The sequence below is a fragment of the Lynx rufus genome, unplaced genomic scaffold (assembly GCF_022079265.1).
Source record: "Lynx rufus isolate CCGP_SWC_20201006 ecotype Redwood Valley unplaced genomic scaffold, mLynRuf1.p SCAF_1, whole genome shotgun sequence".
Classification (NCBI taxonomy): domain Eukaryota; kingdom Metazoa; phylum Chordata; class Mammalia; order Carnivora; family Felidae; genus Lynx; species Lynx rufus.
The window spans coordinates 7,612,612-7,633,279 of NW_025814823.1; the positions used below are offsets into that span (position 1 = coordinate 7,612,612).

The window sequence follows — 20,668 nt, forward strand, 5'->3', positions numbered from 1 at the left end:
AAAAAAAAATCTCTAGACCCAACATGGGGCTCGAACTCAGGACCCCGAGATCAAGCGTTGCATGTTCTTCCATCTGAGCCAGTCAGGTGCCCCAACCCTAGTCTTTTAAGGGAAATCAAATGAGCACAGCTGCAAGGGATAGGGGAAAACGAAACAAAATTAGAGAATTCAAGACCTTTCCCTGCTCTATGCTATTCCCTAGTGGTTTTTGCCCCTCCCTACTCTTTTTTCAAATAGTTTTATTCAGTATAATTAATATACAATAAGCTGAACATATTTAGAATGCATAATTTGGTAAGTTTTGACATAAATACATATCTATCTGTAAAACCATCGCCACAGTCAAGTTTCTGTGCCCCCAAAAGTTGCCACGTGCCTCTCTGTAATCCCTCCCTCCTACTCACCCCACAGCCACATACCAAGCAACCTCTGATCTCCTTTCTGTCACTATAGATTAGCTTGAATTTTCCAGGATTTCATATAAACGGAATCACATAGTACGACATTTCTGGTTTTGTCTGGCTTCTATCAGCACGTATTATTTTTAGATTCATCCCTATTGTAGCAGTATATCGGTTGCTCATGCCTTTTAACTGATGGGTAGTAGTCTATTATATAGATATAACACAATATTTGAATTCATTTACCTGTTGACAGAATTTAAATTGTTTCCACTTTTAGCCTCTTACAAATAAAGCTGCTATGAATATTTGTATGAAAGTCTTGGCATGGACATATGCTTTTATTTTTCTTGACTAAATACCAAGGATTGGAGTACCCAAGTCATATGGGAGGGAGGTGTCTATGTAACTTTCTCGTGCCAAACTGCTCTCCAAAGAGGTTGTATCATTTTATATCCCTATTGTCATTGTATGGGGATTCCAGCTGTGGAATTCACATCCTCACCAACACTTGGTATGATGGGAATTTGTAATTTTAGCCATTGTACTAGGTATATGATATCTCATTGTGGTTTTAACATTTATTTTCCTACTAATGATGTTCAGTATCCTTTCAGATGCTTATATGACATACTTTACATTCTTTGGCAGTGTTTCTGTCCACATATTTTGTCCAATTCAAGCCTTTTAAAACTGGGTTGCTTATTTTCTTATTATTGTTTTGATAGTTTTTCCTCCTAGTTTTATTATGTTACTGTCAACATGTAACATTGTATAAGGTTAAGGTATACAATTGCATCCCCAGAATTTATTTTATAACTGGAGGTTTGTACCTTCTGACCACCTTCACCCATTTCTTCCACCCCCATGCCTCTCACAACCACCAATCTGATCTGTTTCTGTGAGTTTGATTTTTTAGATTCTACAGATTAGTGACATCATGCAGTATTTATCTTACTCTCTCTGACTCATTTCACTTAGCATAATGCCCCCAAGGTCCATTCATGTTGTCAAAAATTTCTTTCTTTTTTTACAGTGGAATAATATTCATAAATAGATAGATACCTATCTCAATAGCAACAACAAGAGAGAGAGAGAGAGAGAGAGAGAGAGAGAGAGAGGAAAAAGAAATCTGGTTGGAAACTGTGCCTCCTTTTTCCAAGGAGGGCAACATCACTAATCATTAGGGAAATACAAACCAAAACCACAATGGTGGGGCACCTGGGTGGCTCAGTTGGTTCAGCATCTGACTCTTGGATTCAGCTCTGGTCGTTTTCTCACAGTTTCATGAGTTAGAGCCCCACGTCTGGTTTTGAGCTGGCAGTGAGGAGCCTGCTTGGGATTCTCTCTCTTTCTCCCTCTCTCTGTCCCTTCCCTGCTTGCACTCTTTCTCTCACAAAATAAACTTAAAAAAAAAAAAACAAAAAAACCCCACAATGAAATGTTATCTAACACCTGTTAGAATAAACATCATTTAAAAGACAAAAGATGACAAGTGTTGGCGAGGATGTGGACAAAAAAAGAACCCTGTGGGGCACGTGGGTGGCTCGGTCAGTTAAGCGTTCATCTTCGGTTCAGGTCATGATCTCGTGGTCCGTGGGTTTGAGCCCCACGTCCAGCTCAGAGCCTGGAGCCTGCTTCAGATTCTGGGTGTGTGTGTCTCTCTCTGTCCCTCTCCCACTCATGCTCTCTCTCTCTCAGAAATAAGTAAACATTAGAAAAGAGAGAGAGAGAACCCTTGTACACTATTGGAGGGGATGTAAAGGGGCACAGCTACTATGGAAAACAGTATACATATAGATGTATATCCACCTACCTGCCTACCTATCTATCTCACATTTTCTTTAACCACTCATCCATCAGTGGATACTGAAATTGTTTCCAAGTCTTGGCTACTGTAAAAAGTGCTGTTGGGGGTAGGGGGTTGCAGATATCTATCTGAGATAGTGATTATCCTTCAGATACACACCCTGAAGTAGAATTGGTGGATCAAAGGCTCTATTTTTAATTTTTTTGGTAACTTATATACTCTTCCAAGGTAGCTGTACACATTCCCTCTAATAGAGCACAAGGGTTCACTTTTGTTCATATCCTTGCCAACACTTGTCATCTTTTGTCTCTTTAATGACGGCAATTCTAACAGGTGGTTAGAATTCTAACATTGTGGTTTTGATCTGCATTTCCCTAATGATTAGTGATGCTGTCCTCTTTGGGAAAAGGGTCTACTCATTTCTTCTGTGCATTTTCCAACCAGATTTCTTTTTCTTCTTTTGTCTTTCTTTCTTTCTTTCTTTCTTTCTTTCTTTCTTTCTTTCTTTCTTTCTTGTTGCTACTGAGTTGTAGGAGTTATTTTTGTATTTTAGATATCAATCCTTTATCAGATATATAATTTGCAAATGTTTTCTTCCATTCCACAGGTTACCTTTTCATATTTTTGATGGTTTCTGATGCTGTGCCAAAGCTTTTTAGTTTTGTGTAGTCCCATTCATTTATTCTTTCTCTTGTTACTTTTGCCTTTGGTGTCAAATCCAAAAAAAATCTAATCTTGTTAAGACAGATGTCAAGGAGATTACCCCCTGTGTTTTCTTCTATGAGATTTACGGTTTTAGGTCTTACATTCAAGTCTTTAACCTATTTCGAGATTTTTGTGTATGGCATAAGATAGTGGTATAGTTTCATTATTTTGCATGTGGCTGTCCAGTTTTCCCAACTGTATACGTCATCTTTCCCCGACTGTATACACTTGGCCCCTTTGTTACAAATTAATTAACCACATGTGCATGAGTTTATTTCCGGGCTCTCTATTCTGTTTCATTGATCTGCGTGTCTGTTTTTGTGCCAATACTGTACTGTTTTAAATACTATATCGGGGCGCCTGGGTGGCGCAGTCGGTTAAGCGTCCGACTTCAGCCAGGTCACGATCTCGCGGTCCGTGAGTTCGAGCCCCGCGTCAGGCTCTGGGCAGATGGCTCGGAGCCTGGAGCCTGTTTCCGATTCTGTGTCTCCCTCTCTCTCTGCCCCTCCCCCGTTCATGCTCTGTCTCTCTCTGTCCCAAAAATAAATAAAAACGTTGAAAAAAAAATTTAAATACTATAGAACTCAGTAACAGTGTTTGAAATCAGAAAGTGTGATGCTTTTCACTTTGTTCTTTCTCCATATTGCTTTGGTTATTTAGGGTCTTTTGTGGTTCATTACAAATTTTAGGATTGTTTTCCTATTTCTGTGAAAAATGCCATGGAATTTTGATAGAGATTGCATTGACTCTGTAGGTGGCTTTAAATAGTATGGACATTTGGACAATGTTAATTCTTCTAATCCATAGCCATGGAAATTCTTTCCATTTATTTGTCTTAATGTGTTTGATCAATATCTTATACTTTTCAGTGTACAGAGTTGTTAATTCCTCAGTTATATTTATTCGTAGGTGTTTTATTATGATGCAGCTGTAAATGGAATTACTTTTTTTTTTTTAATGTTTATTTATTTTGAGAGAGAAAGAGTGCAAGCAGGGAAGGGGCAGACAGACAGAATCCCAAACAGGCTCCAAGCTGTCAGCACAGAACCTGTCACTGGGCTTGATCTCACAAACTGTGAGGTCACGACCTGAGTTAAAAATCCAGGGATGCTTAACCGTCTAAGCCCCCAATGAATGGATGTTGAATTTTTTAAAAAGCTTCTTCTGCATCTATTGAGATGATCCTAGGGTTTTTGTTCTCCATTTTGTTAATGTGGCGTATCACATCGATTGATTTTCAGATGCTGACACACCCTGGCATCCCTGGGACAAATCCCTCTAGATATCGCGTATGGCCTTTTTGAGGTATTGTTGAATTTGGATTGCAAGTATTTTGTTGAGAATTTTTGCATCTATTTTCATCAGGGATATTGACCTGTAGTTTTCATTTCTTGTAATGTCTTTGCCTGGTTTTGGTTTCAGGGTTATGCTGCCTCATAACATGACTTTGTAAGTGTTTCCCTCTTTTTTTTCTGGAAGAATTTTCTGGAAAGATTGGCATTCATGCTTCCTTGAATGTTTGGTAGAATTCACAAATGAAGCCAACTGGTCCTGGATTTTCTTTGTTGGTAGATTTTTCATTACCGATTCAATCTCCTTATTAGCGATTCTGTTCAAATTTTCTGTTGATCTTCCCGGTTCAGTCTTCGATAGGTTGTATGTTTTTAGAAGTTTATCCATTTCTTCTAGATTGTCCGATTTGTTTGCATATAAGTGTCCATAATAGTCTCATGATCTTTTGTATTTCCGTTGAGTTTTTATGACCGCTAATTTGAACTCTTTATGGGTGAACCATTTATCTTTGTTTCACTAAGGTTTGTTTCCGGAGTTTTCACTTCTTCTTTTCTTTGGAACACACTCCTTTTCATTCTCCTTGACTCTCTGTGTTGGTGTCCGTGCATTGGATAAAACAGCCACCTCTCCCAACCTTCGCAGAATGGTCTCATGCAGGAGAGGAACCTTCTCATAAAGTCCAGGCTTAGGTCTTTGTTGGCCCTCAAACCCTTGTGATTGTCCAAGTCACTGGTTCCTAAGAGTGAGGGTTGGGCCAAGACCCTGTCAGTGTCGCAAAGGGGAGGACCTAAGTAAGATGAACAGTGACTAGAAGGGTGACTCAAAGGTAGTAGCATTTAAAGTCAGGGCTCCAAACCCGTACACATGCTCCTTTCAGGGAGATATTAACAGAAGGAAAATGTAGAGACATGCTTGCTAGCCTCCCCAGTCTTGGGCAGGATCACAGTCAGTTCCTAGATAGATGTTAAATTAGGAGCCTAACCCTCAGGCTGCCAACAGGTCCCTTTAAGGGACCTTTAAGGAAAGACTGGGAGACATTTCTATCTGTGGCTTCTGCACCGCACCCTGGGGGGATAACCACAGGGAGTCCTCCCAGGCCCAAAGAACTGCTTCTTTGTTTGCTACAATCTGTTTCTTTGTTTGGTATAGTCTCAAGGATGCAAGCCCCATTGTTTTTCAGAGCCACTGTTTTTCAGAGCCAGGAGTTCTGGGAGCCAGTCCCAAGGTGGAAGCCTTAAAAAATAGGAATGCTAGATGTTGGGTCAAACAAACCCTTTCATTACTCAGGGGGGAGCTGAGGGTGGTGAGTTCCCTCTCATTTGTATATTGATTGCTATGTCAGGGATTGGGTTCTGGTGAGATTGACATGTGTCTCTGTCTTTTCCACCCATTTCAATGTGGGTTTTTTTCCTCATTTCCTCATTGCGTTGGAGCCACTTAGCTAGTTTCTGGATTTCTTTCAGAGAAAATGTTCCATGTGCAGCTGTCGATGTTGCGTGTCCATGGGAGAAAGTGAGTTCAGGAGCCGCCTACCTGGCCATCTTCAGGTTTTGAGAGTTCTTTTTAATTTTTTTTTTTTCAACGTTTATTTATTTTTGGGACAGAGAGAGACAGAGCATGAATGGGCGAGGGGCAGAGAGAGAGGGAGACACAGAATCGGAAACAGGCTCCAGGCTCTGAGCCATCAGCCCAGAGCCTGATGCGGGGCTCGAACTCACGGACCGCGAGATCGTGACCTGGCTGAAGTCGGACGCTTAACCGACTGCGCCACCCAGGCGCCCCGAGAGTTCTTTTTAAAAATATATTCTGGATACAAGTCCTTTATCAAATATGTAATTGACAATTATTTTCTGCCAATCTGTGGCTTGTCTTTTGAAGACGAAAATTCTTAATCTTGAAGATGTCCAATTTATCAATCTTCCTTTTATGGATCATGCTTTTGGTTTTGTATCTAAAAATTCTTTGTTCCATCTAAGGTTATAAAGGTTTTCTCCTAGTTTTAGAGTTTCAGGTTTTAAATGTACATTTTAGTTTTACATTTAGGTCTATGATCCATTTTGGGTACTTTAAAAAACATTTTTTTTGTTTATTTATTTATTGAGAGAGGGCGCATGTGCAAAAGCGGGGAAGAGGCAGAGAGACAGGGAGAGAGAGAATCCCAAGCAGACTCTGCACTGTCAGTGTAGAGCCCTATGTGGGGCTCAAACTTGCAGACCAAGAGATCATGACCTGAGCTGAAACCAGGAGTTGGATGCTCAACCAATTGAGCCACCCAAGCACCCCATTCTGAGTAGACTTTTTATGTATGACTATGGGTCAAAACTTTTCATATGATTATAGTTACATGTGAATATTCAATTGTTTCAGCACCATTCACTGAAAGAGTATTGATTTCTCCACTGAATTACTTGTATACCTTCATCAAAAATAAATTGACTGCATATACTTTTCCATTGATCTATTTGTCTATCTGGATGCCAATTCCACGTTGTTTCAATTATTGTTGCTTTATAATAAGTCTTGAAATCAAGATGTTCTTTTCACAGTTGTTTTGGGTATTGTAGATCTCTCATTTTCATGTTAATTTCAGAACGAGCCTGTCAAAACCTGCAAAAAAGGTTTGCAGGGATATTGACGGAATTGTATTGAGTCACTGGATCAACTGAGCAAGACTGACATTTTAACAATATGAGTCTTATAATACATCTATATGGTATATCTCTCTTTATTTAGGTCTCCTTTAATTTCTCTTAGCAATGTATAGTTTTTAGTGTACAGATCTTGCCTTTCTTTATCCCAATTTCATCTTTTTTAAGCTACCTTATATTTTTTCTCCCATTTCTGATTGTTAGTTCTAGAAACACGATTTAATTTCTACACTGATCTTGTGTCCTACAAACCTGCATAACTTGTTTATTAGTTGTGATTACTTTTTTGTAAGTTCCAAAGGATTTTATACACAGATGATCATGTTGTCTGCAAATAAAGACAGTTTTACTTCTTTTCCAATTTGGATGCTTGTGATTTCTTTTTCTTGCCTTATTACGCTAGCTGAATCTCCAGCACAATGTTGAAGAGTAGGGAGAATGGACATCCCTGCCTTATTTCTGATCTTAGTACAAAATGTTCAGCCATTTGGGGCGCCTGGGTGGCTTGATCGGTTAAGCGTCCAACTTCGGCTCAGGTCATGATCTCGCGGTCCGAGAGTTCGAGCTCCGCGTCGGGCTCTGTGCTGACAGCTCAGAGCCTGGAGCCTGTTTCAGATTCTGTGTCTCCCTCTCTCTCTGCCCCTCCCCTGTTCATGCTCTGTCTCTCTCTGTCTCAAAAATAAACGTCAAAAAAAAAAATTTAAAAAACAAAAACAAAAAAAACACCAAAAAACAAAAAACAAAATGTTCAGCCATTTGATATTAAGTATGATGTTTGCTAAAGGATTTTCATAGATACTCTTACTTAATTGGAGGAGGATCATGTCTATTCCTACTTTGCTGGGAAATTTTATTAGGAATGGATGTGGAATTTGGTCAAATGCATTTTTTGGTATCTATTGAGATGATCATATAGGTTTGTTTTTGGTTTTGTTTTTTTAGTGATTTTTCTTTTTTATTGTGTGTATATGGTGAACTAACATTTGATTCATTTGCAAATGTTAACCAACCCTGCCTTCCTGAAATAAATACCAGTTGGATATGATGTATTATCTTGCTTATATATTGTTGAATTCCATTTGTTAAAGTACTGCTAAAAATTTTTGCATTTATATTACGGTAATTATCGGCCTGCAGGTTTATTTTTGTGTTTTTTTGCTAGTAATATCCTCAGTTTGGGTACCATAGAAATGGCCTCATAGAATGAGGTGAGAAGCATTATCTTCTCTTATATTTTCTGGAAAAGTTTGCATAGAATTGGTATTATTTCCTCTTTAAACATTTGGTGGATTCCCCAGTAAAGCCATTTACTCCAGTAGTTTTCATCATGGGAATTAAAAAATATATATTTATTATTTATTTTTAAGGGAGAGAGATAGAGAGTGAGCAGAGGAGGGGCAGATAGAGAGGGAGACAGAACCCCAAGCAGGCTCTGTGTTGTCAGTGCAGAGCCTGATGCAGAGCTAGAACCCATGAACCATGAGATCATGACCTGAGCTGAACAAGAGTCAGATGCTTAACCAACTGAGCCATCCAGGTGCTTCCGCTGTGGAAATATTTTTAACTACAAATTCAATTTATTTTTTTTAATGTATATATTTTTTATGTTTTTACTTATTTTTGAGAGAGAGAGTGCAAGCAGGGGAGGGGCAGAAACAGAGGGAGACACAGAATCTGAACCAGGCTCCAGGCTCTGAGCTGTCAGCACAGAGCCCGACGTGGGGCTCGAACTCACGAACCGCGGGATCATGACCTGAGTCAAAGTAGAACACTTAACCTACTGAGCCACCCAAGAGCCCCTACAAATTCAATTTCTTTAACAGACATAACATTATTTAGATTATTGATTTTCCTCAAATGAACTTTGGTAATATATGTCTTTCAAGGTATTTTTTTCCATTAAATGGAAGTTGTCAATGTATAGGCATAAAGTCATTAATAATATTTCCATATTATCCTTTTAATATCTATAGATTCTATAGTGATGTTGCCTCTCTTGTTCCTGATACCTCAAATTTATGTCTTCTCTCTTTTTTTCCTGATCAGTTTGGCTAGAAGTCTAGCAATATTACTGATCCTTTATTGCTCTTGGTTGCATTGATTTTCTCCTTTCCCCCCCTATTGAATTGATTTTTCACTTTGATATTTGTTTCCTTTCTTTTATTTACATGGGGTTTAATTTGTTATTTTCCTCCTCTAGCTTGTGCTTGAATTCAAGCCCACTGGTCTGAATTTGTAGCATTACAATTTAAGGATGCTAATCATTTAATAATTAATAATTTAATGCTACCAATTTCCTCTTAAGTACTGCTTTAGGAACGTCCCTCAAATCCCAATATATTGCATTTCATTTTCCCTCAGTTCAATGTACATTCTCATTTGTTTTTTGGTTACTGCACTGACCCAAGGATTATTTAGAAATGTGTTCTTTGGTTTCCAAATATTTGAGGATTTTCCGTGTGCCTTTCTGTTATTAATTTCTAATTTAATACCACTGTAGTCACAGGATAAACTTTGTATGTCTTGAATCTTTTAAAATTTACTGAAGCTTGTCTGCTGGCCCAGAATATGATCTAGCTTGATAAGTGTATTGTATGCACTTGAAAAGAATGTACATTCAGCTGTTGTTGAGTGCAATGTTCTCTAAATGTAAATTAGATCAAGCCGGTTGATCAAGTCTTCTATAAATTACTGATTTCTTTTTTTTTCCCTATCAATTATCAGGGTATTGAACTCTCTGAATTGGCCCATTTCTCCTTGCAAGTTCAATCAGATTTTGATCCATGTATTTTCAAGCTCGGTTAAATGCATGAGTGTTTATGATTTTTGTCTTGTGATGACTTAAGCCTTATAGCATTATGACATAACTTTCTGCCTCTTGTAATATTTTTGCTCTGAAATATACTTTGTCTGTTATTTAGCTTCTCCAACTTCTGATTAGTGTTGGTTGGCATGGAATTTTCTCCCCTCCCCCATCCTTTTACGTTTAACCTATTTGCGTCTTCACATCCAAGGTTGACTTTATTTATGCACCATATAAGTTGGGTCTTGCTTTTTGGGTTTTGTTTTTGTTTTTAACCAAGTCTGACAACCTCTGCCTTTTAATTTGATGTGTAAATCATTGAAATTTAACGAGATTATTAATAGGCTTAGGCTCATACTATTCTTTGTTTTCTGTTTGTTCCATCTGTCCTTTTTTCCCCCCTTTCCTCTTTTTCTACCTTCTTTGGGAATAATTGAGTATATTTTATGATTCTACTTCATCTTATTTCTTCAGTGATTAGCTATAATGCTTTGTTTTGTTATTTAAGCAAGTGCTTTAAGCTTTATAGTATGCATCTTTACCCTAAAGCAGTCTTTTAAGTGCTGTTATACCACATTATGTATAATATAAAGAGCTTACAGGGGTGCCTGGGTGGCTCAGTCAGTTAAGTGTCAATTTCAGGTCAGGTCACGATCTTGTGGTTCGTGAGTTCGAGCCCCGCGGTCGGGCTCTGTGCTGACAGCTCAGAGCCTGGAGCCTGCTTCGGCTTCTGTGCCTCCCTCTCTCTCTCTGCCCCTCCCCTACTTGTGCTCTGTCTGTGTCTCCCAAAAATAAATAAACTTTTGAAAAACTTTTACTATAAGGACTTTACAATAGTATATTTCAATTTCATCCCTTCCAGGTTTTGTGTTATCACTATCACACATTGCATTTCTATATAAGGTATAAACCCAACAAGTTACTGTTATTATTTTGCATTAAATAGTCAATCATCTTCCATAGGGGTTTAAACAATAAAAAAAAAATCTTATATTTACTCACTTCTGGAGGTCAAATATCCATGTCATGGGAAATAATGGGGAAAAGGAGGTCAGAAAAAGATAGCTGATAAAATAATGGAGGAAAAATTTCATTTCCAAACCTGATATAAATGTAAACCCACAGGTAAGAAGCCCAACAAAACCCAAACACATGACTCAGGAAGAAAACTACAACAATATATCATAAAGAGGAACTCTTAAAAGCATCAGAGAAAAAGGATACATTCTAATAGCAGACTTACATGTATCTATGACCAACCAAAGTTCTCACAGATGCTCTATTCATTTTATTTTGTCTTTTCTCTCTGTTCATTTTGGATTGTTTCTATTGCCATCTTCAAGTTCACTAATCCTTTCTTCTGCAGTCAGTATGCTGTCAAACCCTTCCAGTGTAATCATAATTTTCATCTCTAGAAGTTCAATTTGTGTGATTTTTTTTTTTTTTTTTTTTTGTATTTACTATGTCCCTGCTTAGCTTGTCTAATCTTTCCTCTAGCTTCAGGACTATGTGGAATATAATATAACAACTATTTGAATGTTCTTGCCTACTAATTCTGTATTTGAGGTCACTTCTGGGTCTCTTCTTCATGACTGATTTTTCTCCTTATTATGGGTTGAATTTTTATCCTTTGTCTATTAACTTGTAACTGGTTGCTGGGCATTGTGAATTTCGCCTGGTGTCAGATATTTCTGCATGTGGTTACATATTTTTGAACATTTTTATGGGAGGCAGTTGAGTTCACTGTAAACATTTTATTCCTTTCAGGTCTTCCTTTAAGCTTGGTTAGGTGGGACCAGAGCAGTGTCTAGTCCAGGGCTAATTTTCTCCACTAGTGGACTTCATCAGAAAGAATAACTTCTGCTCTCCAAAAATACTCTCTTAGAAAAATGAAAAGAGTAGCCATAGACTGGGAAAAATATTTTCAAAACAAACAACCTGATTTTTAAAAAATAGGCAAAAGATTTTAGGAAACACTTCACCAAACATAATACGGGATGACAGTTAAGCACACGGAAAGACGACCAACATCATCAGTCATTCGGCAAATGTAAATTAAAACCACCATGACATATGCTGTACCCCTATTAGGAGGGTTAAAAAACAAACACAAAAAACATACCAAGTGATGACAATGACCTTGAGAAACTGGCAGTTTCTCATAACGTTGAACGTTCACTGAGCAAACATTCCAGCAACACAATGCCACTTCTGGGTGTGTACCCAAGAGAAATTAAAACCTGTGCTCACAGCAAAACTTGCCTTCAAGTATTTATAGCAGCGTTATTGACAACTGCCAGAAACTAGAAGCAAACAAATGAACTTCAGCTGATTAATGGCTAAACAAACTGTGCCACGTCCAATAATGAAATACTACTCAGCAACAGAAAGGAAAAAAAAAAAAGTACTGTTAAAAAGAAAACCACAGGCCCAAACAGAGCTATTTACGCTAGGCCAAGTCACCAAACCGGGGCTTAATACCTCACCTAATTCCCGTTTCAACCTTTCCCAGAAATGTAGTCTTAACCAGTTAGTCAGAAATGTCTTCCGGTCAGCTCCAATGAGTTAATCTGTCACAGGGGCCATCCCCAAGCCCCAAAGAAAGATGAAGCAATCCACCTAATAAGACACCCTGTATATGCCCCTAAGGGAAAGTGACCTTGTCTGCAACAACCCTTTCTTTTCTTTTGCTAACTGCCCTATCTCACGTCTGTCTAGAAAACCCTTCTGTTTTGCACAGCTCCTGGAGCTCCCCTCTACCTGCTACATGGGGCGCTGCCCGATTCATGGAGCACTTAATAAGGCCAACTATATCTTCAAAGGTAATTCACTTACTTTTGTTTCCTGATTACTGATATACATAGCAACATGGATAGATCTCACGTAATTACGAGGCGTGAAAGAAAGACTCAAAAGTCTCCATATTATAAAATTCCACTTACATGACCTTCTGGAAAAGGAAAAATGATAGGGGCAGAAAAGAAGTCACGGGTCGCCAGGGGTTGGATGTTGGGTATTGGGGTTGATTAACTACAAAGAAGAGTAAGAGAAGCTCTGGGGTGGGTTGGGCAGGGGGTGGAACGGAAATGTTCTATATTTTAATAGTGGTGCTAGTTATATAATTGCACACCAAAAAGGGTAAAATTTGCAATAGGACAATTGTACCTTAATAGACCCAACTTTGAAAACAGCCAAAGGAAGAATCGGCCGCCATGGAGATTAAAGTTCTTAATGAGAATCCATTCCAAAACCCTGGTAGCACTTCCCAGAGTCCAGTTCCTTTTTTTTTTTTTAAATGTTTACTTATTTATTTATTTTGGGGGGGGGGGGAGAGAGAGGGAGGGGCAGGGAGAGAATCCCCAACAGACTCCACACCGCCATCCCGATGTGGGGCTTGAACCCATTAACCATGAGATCATGACCTGAGTCGAAATCAAGAGTCGATGCGTATCCCCCTAGAGTCCAGTTCTAAACACAGTCTGAGGAATGAAGACAACTTTGGAATTGGAAAAGTGTTCCCAAAGCGTCAAGATTTGCAAATGCAGGGCTAGAGTGGAGGTGGGGCTAAGTGGAGAAAAAAAAAAAAAAATTAGCACCAATCGAAAATAAAATTTTTGGTAAAAGTAGAATCTTCTCCACTGAAAGTGTGATGGATGTAGACATTATAAAACAAATCAGAGAATGCCGGGGCACCTCATTTTCAGGTTCCCCAAGGTGAGTCTCCTGGGGAGCAGACCTGGCAAAGACTTTAAAGTTTGAGTTTCAAGCCCCTGTTCTAAGAGTCACCTGCTTGGATTGCAGAAAGTCCTTCGACCTTTCTAGGCCCCATTTCCCCGCACCTAGTAAATGAGGGCAGTAGATAGGACTGGGGTGGTGTAATAAATCTATTTGACCAGTCCGGATTCCTGGCACAAACCTAAAACCCTTGGAATGTTCTGATAGGAGAGTCTTTTGTTATCCATGATGGGACTCTCTATTGAGCACACTAAAGTTGATGCTAATGATGCAACTTGGGTGGGGGGCCCTAGATGGCCTCAGGATGTGGCCGATCACCAGGAGGACCAAGTAATGAGAGGGTGGGAGCTTTCAGCCCCACCCGCTGACCTCTGGGAAGAGGGGAAGTCGCTGATAAAACGCCACAAATATTCTCGAACTGGGAGATTCAATGAGCTTCCGGGTCGGAGAGCACCCGGAGGCGGCCAGAGCGCGGCTTCCTGGAGAGGGTGTGGAAGCCCAGGTCTCCTTCCCACACCCCTTGCTCTATGCCTCTCTTCCAGCTGGCTGCTCCTGAGTTAGATCCTTTTATAACAAACTGGTGCTCTAGTAAGTAAAATGCTTTTCTAAGTTCCGTGAGCTGCTGTAGCAAACTAATTGAACCGGGGGGGGGGGGGGGTGGGGGGGCGGTGCTCCTGAAAACCATAGATTTCCAGCCCCCTTTCAGAAGTCCGGTGACAGCCTGGACTTGGGATTGACATCTGAAATGGCAAGAGTGGGGACCTGAACCCCTAACCTGTGGGATCTGATACTGTCTCCAGGTGTACAGAGTCAGATATGAGGGAAATTGTAGGCCATCCAACTGGTATTTGAGAATTGCCTGGTGTGGGGAACACCCCCTGCAACACGCACGCACGCGCACGCGCACGCGCACACACACACGCGCGCACACACACTTTTGGCGGCCAGAAGTGTTCAGTGCTGTTACTGCAGAGGAAACATACAGGAGTGTTTTTTTTTTTGGTTTTTGTTTTTTTTTCTTTTTTTTTTTTTAGAACTAGAGTAGCTCTTAAAAAAAAAGAACTGGGTAGCTCTAAGGTCTGGTCCTCTCTCTAGTCCTTTCATGCTCTTTTTTCTGCAAATTCTCTTGATTTTAACTACCATCGGTTTGCTCACGTGTTTCAAATTCATCCCTTCAGTATGTATGGGTCCATGTCTGGGCAGCCCCGGGAATCTTAAACTCACACTGATCTCCCCTTTTTCCTTCCTAAAGCTACTCCCTCCTTTCTCTTCCCTCTCAGTCGAAGGCAGAAACTCAGAAGCTCTCTTTGACTCCTCCCCCTCCCTCACTTCCCATCAGCCAGGCAGTTGCCAAGCGCTGACATTTTAACCTCTTGGTAATTCCCAAACCGGGAGGCAACTCTGCATCTCTGTAACCACTGCCCTACTTCAAACCCTAGTCGTCCCTGGCCCGGGCTACTGCCCACACCTTGCTAGCTGGCCTCCCCGCCGTGGGCCTGTCGGCCTGATATCCACCCTCCATACAGATGCCAGAAAGGTCTTTCTAAAACATGCACCAGAGCGTGCCCCCCTCCTGCTTAAAACCCCTCAACAACTTAGAGCAATGGTGCTTACTTACTCTTTCTTGAGTCACAGGCCTCTTTGAAAACCTGATGAATGCAATTCACCTGCTCTCCAAAACAAACAAGGAAACACACACACACACACACCCACACACCCTGATGAGGAATACAATGGATCAGTGAATTCCGCCCAGAGACTCTTGGTCTACACCGTAAAGTCCAGGTCCCTCATCCCATCAGAACACTATTTACACATTACACACTGAGCCTCTGGCAACCCAGAAGTTTTTTTTAAAGCTGTCCCCTGAACAGTCTTCAGACTACATTCTGAATCACAACTTTTCAAAGGATACTCTACCCTGGAGGCCTTATACTTTGTCTCTCAGCCACCCAGAACGGAAGTCTGCTTTTCCATCCACTGCATGTTTCTTACCGCCGTTCCCTTTCTCTGCCGCCCTGTTTGCCTGGAATGTCCTCCTCCACCCCTTTCCCAGTCAACTCTTCCTTATCTTTCTAGTCACGGCTCTGGCATGACCTCCACTTGGAAGCCTGGCCTTCTTTTCTCAGTCTGGGTTACAGGCTCCGTCTCTGTGCAGATTTCCAAAATCGAACTGCAATTCTCCTTCTACATGCCTGACCTTTTCCCGCCAATGCCCCCGACGTCAGACTGTGAGCTCTTTGAAAGCAGGAACCAGTACTATGCGGGACTTAATACAAGTCTGAGATATGGACGGTGCTCTAAAGTGTCTAAGAAGGGAAGGAGGAAAATCCTAATGATTTCTTTAGACTTCAGATACCGCTCTTTCTGCAAAGCACATGCCTACCAAGGAATGCATCCAATGATGAAGGAGTAAGATACTGCTTATCTCCTCTTTACAAATGAGGAACTCAAGTGCGGAGAAATTCCCTGCCTGAGTAAAGAACACGTTTCCTAACTGTCTTGTTAGTCCTAATACATCTGCGTTGCCTCCAAGAACAGAATCCCTAACATTAGGAAAATCATAACTCGAGCAGCAAAGCTTGTGAAGCCTGAATTCAGTGAATATCTTATAAGCAAAACACAACAGCCTAGATAAATAATGACAATATCCTGTTTTAGTATAGACTGTAAATAATTTTTGGAGGACTCTTGGCTACCATTTGACTTCTAATGACAGCAGTGAAAAAATATTTTACTGTTTAACCTTAAAAATAACAATAGTTCCTCTTTTAGGATCTTATGCAATTCCTCTAGCCACAAAAGAACACTGTGTGTGTGTACTTTGTATTATTTTTAAATTTCCTCCACATGTGTTGGTACCCATAGAACAGAATTGCATGATTCAAATTAACGACCATCAATGAGTTCTGCAAAGGCTTTTACCACTTGAGGACCACTGATGGTATTAGAATCAAAGGGGACCTGAACATCAGACCACCAGGTCCGGTGTCCCATCTAAGCCATAGGAGGTATCAACCAAATGTAATGAAGTCACCTAAGTGTAAATCTCATATAGCCCCCAAAAGAGAGAAAAACCTTTGGCCCCATGACTATGGCTACCTAGCTAAGAAGTGGCTAAGGCTGTTTTGGAAGTCATGGAAAAATCTTAAGATCACACTGTCACCTGATGAAAGCCAAAAAACTCTACTCAGACAAAATGCCTACAGTGAGATTCACAAGAGTCTGTTATTTGAAGGCTAGAGCAGGGTGGCAAGACCAAGGAAAGCAAATGATAAAGCAGGCTAAGCTAATTCTCAGCCCCTCATACCTCCTTCTCCAAATTCTTACTCCTATTCTCTGCAAGATCCCTTTCAAAATCAAGAAAAATGATACAATACCATACTTTTGAAGTTCTTTGCTTTTTGTCAAATCAGAACCTTTACCCAAAGATGAAGACAGTGTCAGGTGAAAGAGAGTCAGCAAGATTGTTATCTTGAACACTGATTGTTAGGGGCTCTTGTCACACTGCTTGCCTAGTTTCGTTCAAGAATGACAAGATGACAGGAACAAAAAGGACAGGCGAGAATGTGCTGGCATTAAGCCTTCCTGTGAGCTCCCCAAGGGAGCAAAGATGTTCTCTGGGAGCAAAGTGAGGTCGATACACTTTGTTCAGAGAACCATTTAGAAAATGTCTTCTTCTCAAGCCTTAAAACATGGCCATATTGAACTCTGGAACAGTCCATTAGTTTAATTTTCAATGCGAGAGCAGTTTCTTTCCCACAACCATTAAATATAGTATATCTACGTTTAAGTAGTTTTGGGGGACAAAAGTCTTGAGATTTCCATTCTAACCTGGTTGAAGTTTCTTTCATTGAAGTATGCTATTTTTTCATCTATAGATAGCGACCCTTACCCACTGTGTGGGAAGGTGTATCCGAGAGCCAGCTTTGTGCTGCAGGGCTTTTCCTGGGGAAAGGCACTGACTGTGCATTTCTTAAAAAGAACAGGATTAGCTATTTATATGTAATAAGTTCCCCCAGCCTTGATCTCTCGCATCCTTATACCCCTTGTGCCCAGCACGGAAATAAGTGCTCAATAAAAGTTTATCAAATAAAAAATGTTTTTCTTTCTCATACACGCTCCCTTGACTAATAACTAAGAATCCCTGAAAGTGCCCTTTTGGTTATAAAAAGTAGAGCCACTCTTTAGTAGAAGGAAAAGAGTTCACAACTCAACCTAAAAGGATGATTTACTATGGGTAGACGCGAAGTACCCAAGAAGAAATGAACAGCCGATCCAAATTTGTATGACGGCAACAGTTAGAACCAGAGTTTTAGAATCAAAGGGGACCTGAACATCAGGCCATCAGGTCTGGTGTCCCATCTAATCCAAACCTGTCTTTGTCCAGCATCCACATCTGCCTCCACCTGCTCCTGAAACATCCCCCCTCAGGCTAACAGTTCACAAGAAGGCAAATAAAGCAAGAAGAACAAAAAGGGCAAAGGATGGCAATAAAATGTGTAATTCAAGGCTCTGACCACGACTTTCGGACACGAATGAAAGAGACAGCATCGTACTTCTTGAACTATTGGAATCCCCCTCCTTGTACCCAGTATCCGCACCATGAAGCCATGGGAAGCACGTTTCCAATCTTGAAATCCTACTTAGAAAGCTTCATCAGTATTCACGAGGTAGAACTTTACAATCTAAGGGAAATGGGGATCACATCTTCTGATTCAAGGAATTTAAAGTTTTTAAATAGTCTAAAGTCATCCCATGAAGTTTCTCACTTTATGCTCCTTTATTCAAGAAAATCTGTAACACCAGCGAGTGGCAAAGATGTGAGGAACTGGAACTTCCAAAAGCTGCCAGCGGGAGTGTTAAATCAGAAGGGCCACTTCGGAAAACTGATGGTGTCTACCAGAATTGCATATATGCCTTTCCCTGGGATCTGGGAGTTGTACTGGTGGGCATCATCCTAAGAGAAATGAGTGTTTCGGTCCACCAAAAACACGTAAAAGAATGTTCACAGCAGTGTCGCTCCTAATTATACAAAATTGGAAACAGCCTAAATGTTCTTCAACAACAGAATGGGTAAATAAATGGTAGGGTATATTCATATTTAGGAAGAGCACTCAGCAGTTAAAACACACTCCCCCACCCCCACCCCACACACAAACCCTTGCTACTGAGAACAAGACTGAATCTCCTAATCACAATATTGAATAAAAGAAGCTGGAGTTAAAGGAGTATGCAGGATGATTTGGTTTACACGCAGTTCAAAAACAGGCAACTCGATGGTATTAGAAGTCAGAGTCGAGGCTACCTCTGGGGGATGTTGACTGAGAGGGGGCGGGGCTAGAATTGCTCTGTATCTATATCCAAGGGTTTGTGGGTACATACACATATGAACACTAATGGAACTGTACTGTTGGGATGTGTGCATATTCGCTGCATGCAGATTATACCTCATTTAGAAGAATCTGGAAAGAGATGTAGAAATCTCTGAGACTGTTCCTAAATATAAAGGAACTCAGTGCAGCTTGAATATAGTTGCAAGTACTGATCTTCGTACTTCCAGAAAGCCTCTGAATGCTACTGACAAATTCACTTACTCCTTAACATCATACGCAACAGAGAGCTAGCTGACTCCGGAAAACATATTGTACGATACATTTGAAATGTACATATTTACCAGTTCGCAAAGATAAATGTTTAAGAAACGCAAAATGTCTGTGTTCCCACTCTTTTCTCCCTTATGTCCCATTTCCTACTCGATAATTCTGAGTTAATTTTTACTAAAAGCCATTGGAAATAATTCCTGCACGTCTCTAATGAAAATTACTTTACGTCCCACTGAGATTTCAAGTTAGAATGCTGGAATTCTGGAGCTGGAGGAGACACACAGGGCACCCTCACAGGACAGAGGAGGACGCCAGGACGGGAGCGGTGGGTGCCAGTCCCAAGGTTGCTGGACCAGACAGGGGCCCAAGGCTCCCGGGCTCCTTCCTCAGCGTCCCAGAAACGTCTCTCTCCTTCACCCTGAACTCGAATCGACCCTCTCATCTTTCCAAATCGATGAGGTGGCTCTAAAGGGTTTTTTTTTTTTCGTCTTTCTTTCTCGCATTGCCAGCTGCGCGCTACCCAGCAGATTATTTGGGAACAGTCAGCTGAGTCCTTGAAAACCCCCTTGGGGCTTAATGCCGGGATAAAAAAGAAAAAAAAACCAAGTACAGCAGGCACGGGCCGCTGATATTCTCACATGTAAATCCTGCTTGTATTAACAGTCCCGAAGCGGCGATTCGCTGATCCCACCGAAATTCGGCAGGCGTGGGGGTCGTTACTCGCGATGACTAGCTCCGGGGGAGAACGGCGGGCGCCTTGCCTCCTCCGAGCGCACTCGGCAAATCATAGCCTCCAACGAGGAGCCAAAGACGCCACTCCGGAGTGTCCGGGGTCGCGCCAGGCGCCGTCCGGAGCCACCTGGCGCCACCCCCGCGGCCGCGGCCTCGGGCGGACGGCCCGGCAACCCGGCGCGCGGGCCGAGCGGGCGGCGGCGCGGGCGCGGGGGGCAGGCGGGCGGCGCGGCCCCGGCTCCGGGCCGGCCGCGGGCAGCGCGCCGGGAGGCCGCCCGCGGGGTCCGGGCCGCCGTCAGGGACGCGGGGCCGCGCCGGGGCGGCGGCGTTAGAGGGGAGGGAGGACGCCGCGGGGGTGGACCGGCGGGGGCCGCGGGGGCCCGCCGAAGAGGGGAGGGGCGCGGGAGCGAGGGAAGAGCGAGCGCGGGGAGGAGCGAGGCGGCGGGGACCGGGAGGCGCGCGCCCGGGGCCGCCGTGCGGGGTGGGGGGGAGGGTGGGGGGGGCGAGGGCCGCGCCGGGGGGCTGCGGGGGCTTGCGAGCGGGCGTGCGGGGCCTTACCGAGCAGCGGCAGCCGGCCGCCACGGCGCGCCCACGCCGGCATGGCCTCCGGAGCCCGGGGTCCCCAGGCCGCGCCGGCCCAGCCCTGCGATGCCGCCCAGAGCGGCGCGCCCCGCGCTGCAGGTGGCTCGCTTAAGGATGCGCGTCACCGACCGCAAATTCCCTCGGACTGGTGCAAAGTGGAAGGGGGGAGGATCCCTCTCCCCACCGGCAGGGGCCGAGGCGGGAGCCGAGAGAGGTTGGGCCGAGGCGGGGAGCCGGTGCCAGGCGCAGCGCTGCGGCCGAGCCCACGTGCCCGCCGCGGTCCGCAGCCCGCGCTCCGCGGCGCCCGGGGCTCCCCGACTGTGGCGGGGGAGATCGCGCGCGGTTCCGCCGGG

At 42.5% G+C, this 20,668-nt stretch overlaps 1 protein-coding gene across 1 annotated transcript in view; it reads right to left on the bottom strand.

Annotated features, from left to right (window-relative positions):
- FLT3 (fms related receptor tyrosine kinase 3) overlaps positions 1-20,375 on the bottom strand; it is a 76,396-nt gene extending 56,021 nt beyond the window's left edge. Inside the window, exon 1 of the mRNA XM_047078162.1 lies at positions 20,292-20,375. Coding sequence (XP_046934118.1) covers positions 20,292-20,334 — 43 coding nt within the window. The 5' untranslated portion in view covers positions 20,335-20,375. The remainder of the gene's footprint in view (positions 1-20,291) is intronic.
- Between the last annotated feature and the right edge of the window lie 293 nt (positions 20,376-20,668).